General features: G+C 52.4%; 1 protein-coding gene across 1 annotated transcript; it reads left to right on the top strand.

The window, feature by feature from the left end:
- Window positions 1-299: 299 nt before the first annotated feature.
- On the top strand, window positions 300-4,393 carry LOC122387820 (sodium/potassium-transporting ATPase subunit alpha-B-like). The gene is made up of 2 exons (XM_043378339.1): window positions 300-614; window positions 896-4,393. The coding sequence occupies exons 1-2, from the start codon at window positions 612-614 to the stop codon at window positions 3,968-3,970; spliced, it is 3,078 nt and encodes a 1,025-aa protein (XP_043234274.1). The 5' UTR covers window positions 300-611; the 3' UTR covers window positions 3,971-4,393.
- Window positions 4,394-7,493: the final 3,100 nt, after the last annotated feature.

The raw sequence follows: 7,493 nt of genomic DNA, 5'->3' as shown, positions 1-7,493 counted from the left end.
GGGCGGGCGTTTTCACAATTCAAAGTCCAAACCTTCGGGCCACAGCGCTCCTCGAAAAGCGCTGCCCTCGAGTATTTTGTGTGTACGCGTGTGTTGTTGAGTGTAGACGGCATGGGCATAGGTATTGCAAAAGATAAAACATATTTGTTATAGTTATATGTGCATATTTTTACTTTTTATTGTTTTGTTTTGCACATGTTTGTTTGTTGCCTTGTATATTAGCTTCTTTTCATTCATTTTCCACATAACCGCAGGTTGTTTGAAAAGACAAACACTATTCGTTAGAATTGTGTTTTTCTATTGTACGTTGAGTTGTATGTCGCCCTGTGATTTATATCCGAGGTACCTTTTACTGAAATTCACGCTAAGACGGCGCGAGAAATAAACCGGCTTAGTTAAGTTTTTCAGCCATCGCCCTTATGAAATATGAAATATTGTGTAACAATTTTTAAGGACATGACATTAATAATGAAATATTTCCCTTTGAACTTTCAAACCATGATCACCTTATTTTATATTAAATGTCTCGCCTAGCTTATTTTTACATGTCAAGTGGATTCCCGGTGCTTTGATCCAAGTACTCGAAATTTTGGGATTTTATACGCATCAGAATGGTAAGTGAATTTCGTTTTTCTGTTTAAGTACATCCGTGTCTACGTTTTTTATATTGATTTGATGGACATTTCCGTCGCTCCAATGAAATTGGTTATGAAATTCCGGCTGATGCTTATTTCCTAGGTAACTGCACTTCGCTTTTCTGTACCTATTCCTCATGTGTGCCATTTATAAAAAAGATCTCGAGTCATTCCAAGATAAAAATGTTTTTTAGTGATTAGATACATTGCAAACGTTGTAAATACAAGCAATGAAAATTAATACCTCTTTTATTTTACAGGCGTCGGTCTCTAGACGGAAGTTAAGCGTCCAGGCGTCTGAAGCCCTATTGAATAAGCCGAAGTCAAGCCAACGTGACTTAGAAGAGCTAAAACGAGAGTTAGAACTTGATGAGCATCTTATACCTCTCGAGGATCTTTGTGCTAGGCTAGGTACAAATGAGATCACTGGTCTAACAGACGAACAGGCGGAGCGTTATTTAAAACGAGATGGACTGAACACTCTTACGCCACCGAAACAAACTCCAGAGTGGGTTAAGTTCTGCAAAAACATGTTCTACGGCTTCTCAATGCTTCTATGGGTGGGAGCGATTCTCTGTTTCAGTGTCTATGCCGGTGAGTCAGCTTCAAAGGACCATGTGGAGCCTGACAACTTTTACGTCGGTGTTGTCTTGACTGGTGTCGTGGTGGTGACTGGTATTTTCTCGTACTACCAGGAACGAAAAAGCTCAAAGATCATGGAATCATTCAAAAACTTGGTACCACACCAGGCGAACGTGATCCGCAATGGCAAAAGCAAGACTGTGAAGGCGGAAACTTTAGTGGTTGGTGACGTGGTTGATGTCAAGTTCGGTGATCGGGTTCCTGCCGATATCCGCATCCTCCAGGCGCACGCTATGAAAGTTGACAATTCATCTCTCACCGGAGAATCTGAACCACAGGCTCGCTCACCCGAAGCCACCCATGACAATCCTCTGGAGACCAAGAACCTCGCCTTCTTTTCGACAAACGCGGTGGAAGGAACGTGTCGCGGCATAGTCATCAACACTGGGGATGACACGGTGATGGGTCGCATCGCTGGACTAACATCCGGACTCGAGTCGGGTAAAACTCCGATTGCCATCGAAATCGAGCACTTTATCCACATTATCACCGCAGTGGCCGTGTTTCTTGGTGTATCCTTCTTCATCGTAGCGATGCTGTTGAATTACGCCTTCGTCGAAGCCGTCATTTTCCTCATCGGCATCATAGTCGCGAACGTTCCCGAGGGGCTGCTGGTTACAGTGACCGTGTGTCTTACACTCACGGCGAAACGAATGGCGGTGAAGAACTGTCTCGTTAAGAACTTGGAGGCCGTGGAGACACTGGGCTCGACATCGACGATATGCTCGGATAAGACGGGAACGCTGACTCAAAATCGGATGACGGTGGCACATATCTGGCTGGACGGTCAAATTACGGCCACCGATACCACTGAGGATCAATCGGGAGGCAAACTAGACACCACGGTGGATGGCTGGGATGCAATGGGTCGCATTTGCATGCTCTGCAATCGAGCTGAGTTCCAAGCAGACCAGGAGAAAGTTCCGATCATGCACCGCAACATCAATGGTGACGCGTCCGAGGCTGCGATTTTGAAATTCACGGAGAGCGTATTCGGTAATGTGGCTGGATATCGTGAAAAATATCCGAAGGTCTGCGAAATCCCGTTCAACTCTGTCAACAAGTACCAGGTTAGCGTGCACGACATGAAGAGTGAGTTTACAGACTCAGAAGGACGAACTTGTCGCTACCTACTGGTGATGAAGGGTGCCCCAGAACGTATCCTGGACCGCTGCACAACCATTCACTATCACGGCGGCGACGTCAGCCTCAACAACAAATGGAAGGGACGCTTCAACAAAGCCTACATGGAACTGGGCGGCATGGGTGAGCGAGTGCTTGGCTTCTGCGATATGGCGCTGCCCATCGACTCATTTCCAGAGGGCTACGCGTTCGACGGCGACGAGGAGAACTTCCCACTGGACGGTTTGCGTTTTGTGGGCTTGGTGTCGATGATCGACCCGCCGCGCGCCGCTGTGCCAGACGCCGTGGCCAAGTGCCGCTCTGCCGGCATCAAGGTGTTCATGGTCACCGGCGACCATCCGATCACGGCCAAGGCGATCGCGCGCTCCGTCGGTATCATCTCGCCCAACAGCTACACCATCGACGACCTGGTGGTGCGGATGCGCCGCCGTGCCGAGGACATCGACCCACGGCTGGCCAAGGCGGCCGTGGTGCACGGCGGACAGCTGAAGGAAATGACCGACGAGGATATTGACTCGGTGTTGCGCGATCACGACGAGATAGTGTTTGCACGCACGTCACCGCAGCAAAAGCTGATCATCGTGGAGGGCTGTCAGCGTGCCGGAGCGATCGTGGCCGTCACCGGCGACGGCGTCAACGACTCGCCAGCGCTGAAACGTGCCGACATCGGCGTGGCTATGGGCATCGCTGGCTCGGATGTGTCCAAACAGGCAGCCGATATGATCCTACTCGACGACAACTTCGCCTCGATTGTCACCGGCGTCGAGGAGGGTCGCCTGATCTTTGACAACTTGAAGAAGTCGATCGCCTACACGCTGACGTCCAACATCCCTGAGATCTCTCCGTTCCTGCTGTACATCGTGTGTGGTGTACCGCTGCCGCTGGGCACTGTCACCATCCTCTGCATCGACCTCGGCACGGACATGGTGCCGGCCATCTCGTTCGCCTATGAGAGCGCGGAATCGGACATCATGAAGCGGATGCCTCGCGACAAGCACCTGGACCGTCTAGTGAACGAGCGGCTCATCTCGATGGCCTACGGTCAGATCGGCATGATCCAGGCAGCTGCCGGCTTTTTCACCTGGGTGGTCATTTTGGGCGAACACGGTTTCCTGCCCTGCCACCTGTTCGGCTTGCGGTCCACCTGGGAGACACGCTCACTGAACGACCTCGAGGACTCGTACGGCCAGGAGTGGACGTACGCACAGCGCAAGAAGCTGGAGTACACCAGCCAGACGGCCTTCTTCGTCTCCATCGTGGTCGTGCAGTGGGCAGACGCCATCATCTGCAAGACGAGGCGTAACTCCATCTTCACACACAAGATGAAGAACGGCATGTTCAACTTCGGGCTGGTGTTTGAGACGGTGGTGGCGTGTATCCTGAGCTACTGTCCCGGCACGGATCAGCTGTTCAAGATGTACCCGCTCCGTTTCAACTGGTGGGTCACCGCGGCACCATTCTCGCTCCTCATCTGGATCTACGATGAGTGCCGGCGCTACACGCTGCGGACGATTCCCGGTGGATGGTGCGAACGCGAGACCTACTACTGAGTGGGGCAATCACCGCCAACGGTGGGGGCTGAAAATGAGCTGTGCTGCAGCTGCGGCATGGCATGAGCAGGCCCGATACGGGCAGCGGCGGGAGCCGGGTAAAGAACTCTGGATCAGAGGGCGGAGGGTACAAAAGGTGGCGGAATGGCCGAAGTTTGATTTGTTTTGAAGCAGGAGAATGGCGATAGGTTTCGGAGGTGGGGATGATCAGCTTATGGTGACGACGAGGATATTTATAAGCAGGCGTTTTTTTTTCTTCTCAAACTTGCTTTTACGAGACCCGCAACTCATGGAGGGAGGAGCGTCAAACATGCATGCCATCTTTATCGATGCTGTACAAAGAGCTTTGCATTCGTTTCTTTTTATCTTCTGACGTCACCTATGGATTTCATTATCAATTCGGAAATAAAAGTGAATTAATCATTTATATGTTTTATTAATAGCTACGTATATGTAGCTATTATATGTTTAGCTATTATATGTTTGTAGCTATTATATGTTTTATTAATAGCTACGTATCGCTACGTATAAGAACCTACAGTGATATTTATGTTATTTTAGGTAGCATTTTGATATTGTGGCAGCACAATTAGAATACATCTTATTGTTATAGTTTCCGAGCGAGAGATGCACCAGGTCCTGCCGAGTGGCTTGATGTCAATTTCAGTGCTCTAGCTCTACTGGGTGGGTCACGTCACAATATTCTGCTGTGCAAATTTAGGAGTCGTGGCCTTTGTTAACCTGTAGGTCAAATGGCCAGGAGTGACGCCGAATGGCGTTTTCATTTCATGGCGAACTTTATGTCACAAACGTTTTTGTCGTAGCCGACATCGGCGGCGGCACATTGCTTCATTTTACAACATTTCAGACTGCACTGCTTACATCGCTGAGTTCTCACCTCAGTTCCTTTTGTGGTGAAGGCAGCGTCTTTTATCACTTCACTACCTTTTATGGCGATTTCTACTCCAGCGCCCTGCTTGATGTCAACTTCAGTGCTCTAGCTCTACTGGGTGAGTCACAATATTCAACTTCAGTGCTCTAGCTCTACTGGGTGAGCCACAATATTCTGCTGTGCAAATTTAGGGGTCGTGGCCTTTGTTAACCTGTAGGTCAAATGGCCAGGAGTGACGCCGAATGGCGTTTTCATTTCATGGCGAACTTTATGTCACAAACGTTTTTGTTGTAGTCGACATCGGCGGCGGCACATTGCTTCATTTTACAACATTTCAGACTGCACTGCTTACATCGCTGAGTTCTCACCTCAGTTCCTTTTGTGGTGAAGTCAGCGTCTTTTATCACTTCACTACCTTTTATAGCGATTTCTACTGCAGCGCCCTGTCGCACGAACCGTCTCGGTACGATTCGTTTGTCGCTAGATGGCAGCACCGATAAACGCCTGAAGCTAGGCTGCACCGCAAAGCTCATACTCGATTGTGGACACTGGGCCCTGCGGCGCTCCATAAACGAACTCTGGCAAGTCTGCTTACGTGCCCACTGTCCATGGAAACCGAACGCTGATACCTGATAACGCCGGCTAGCAGCGTGCCGTGAAACAGGGCCTTGTTTGTTTTTAATGAGCGGCGGCGGCAACGACAACGCATGAAGCTTCGGGCTGGGCAGAATGCTCTCAAAGTGCAGGTACGCCGTAAGGGACTGGCTTGACGGGTGACCCACGACGGTCTCAGTGAAGACCTCACCTGAGTGACACGAGCGCACTGCCTTCGCGCACGCTCGTTTGCTGCCTAGCAACGACTTGCATACTGATTCTATATTGTGCGCCCATCCTTTATTTTGCATATTTTAACCTTTTAAAGCTACTCTCGCTACTCTATTAGAAAAAGGCAAATTTTCCTCGGAGACATCTGTGCTGCTGCCGTCAACTCTAGCCAAACCAGGTACTCATTATTGAGATCAACTCAACCAGTTCCAATATCCCCCGTACATTGCAGACCTGTCCACACGAACATTACACAGTCCGTTTGCCAGCCGCCCGGCAGGTCAATTTGCCCCACACACCGTCCCCAACCAATCAGGCGGGCGGGCGCGGCGCACGTCTGGCTGCTCGGATACGAGCCAGAGACCCCAGGGCGGCGCGAGTGGCCGCACACGCGGCTGGTACCTACCGAGGCAGTCCCAGTGCCGCTGGAGCACCTTCGAGTACCGTCTGGAAGAGCTGCGAGCACCTCTTGAGAGAGCTTCGATCACAGCCTGGAAGAGCGGTAGTACGAGAAAGAAGACGTAGTTTGTGTAATTATCGTCTCGTCTATAGGGAAGAAGAGACTGCGTGACGTTCTTGTGAACTCGTGTTTGATGAGGGAAGAGAACCTATACCGCGTCCGCCGTCTGCCTTTCTCACCGTCTGGCGCCAAGTTGTGTGCATCAGCGGAGGACCGTAGGCTGAAGTATTCCGGTCGCCACTGTAGACCTCAGCCCCAGTGCCGCTGGCCAGTCGCACCATGAGAGCTCCACTATGCCAGGTGCTGTCGGTGGTTCTGGGCACGCTGCCCGTGAGCGGGCTGCTCGGCGGCGGCCCGATCCGGTACCGGCCCCTCAGCTGGCCCAGCGTCGCCGCCCTGCTGCCACTGATTTTTATGGTTGTCATGCCGGTCGTTAGCACTATTGCCGTCTTTACGCAAGGCTTTGACGAATTCAAGGGCATAGATAATACGGTCTCGTCCGTGTTCAAGCTGTCGATGATGGTAGCGCCGATGCTGTTGATGTTTTTGGCGCAGCGGATGAAGGCGGGGGCGATCGCCGAGCTGCTGCGTGCCTGCGCCGACCTCCGCGGCAGCTCCAGCGGCGTCACCGAGCGGCGCTGGATGGTCGTCGTGATGGCGGTGGTGGTAGCGATGGATGCCGGCATCCTGCTGTGGTGTGTGCCCCGCATGGAGGCCTGGAAGCTGGGGGCGCTGGTCTCGGGGGGCATCTACGGTCAGCTGCTGCGCGTGCTGGTGCTGTGGCAGATGCTGAGCGCCCTGCTGGAGATCGGGGACCGGTTCCAGGAGGTCAGCCGGCTGCTGGAGGAGCCCGCCGAGACCGACGCCCAGCTGTGGCCGACCTCTCGTCAACAAGTTCTCCACGGAGGAACTCAGACGGCCCAGGGCCGACGGGGCTCCGTGTACACCGAGTACTCGCACTGTCTCACTCCGGACGTGGCCCTGTTCCTAGACGGAGACGGTCTGACCGTCACCAGACCGGTCTCTCCCGACCCTCGGGAGCAGCTATCACCTGAAACACCCTTCGAGGACTCCGCCAGCTGCTTCCGCTGCTGTAGAAAACGGCCAGCGAACCCTCGCAACGCCTCCAGCCCGCCGCCTCGCCAGACCGTCAAAGTCATCGACAGCACCGCCCTGGCCAGGATCCAGCACCTACGGCACCGTCACGCCGCTACCGCGCGCCTGCTCAGCCTCTTCAACGAGGCCTTCGGCACCCAGCTGCTGATGCAGATACTCTTCAGCTTCGGTCTGTCCATGGGCGTTGTTCTTCCTGAATATGCCTACCTACCGGTTGAACAGCGTGTGCC

This window comes from Amphibalanus amphitrite, unplaced genomic scaffold (genome assembly GCF_019059575.1).
Source record: "Amphibalanus amphitrite isolate SeventyFive unplaced genomic scaffold, NRLGWU_Aamphi_draft 000299F_arrow, whole genome shotgun sequence".
In the NCBI taxonomy this organism is placed as follows: Eukaryota; Metazoa; Arthropoda; class Thecostraca; order Balanomorpha; family Balanidae; genus Amphibalanus; species Amphibalanus amphitrite.
The sequence above is the reverse complement of the archived record's forward strand: the minus strand, read 5'-3'. Positions and strand labels throughout refer to the sequence as shown.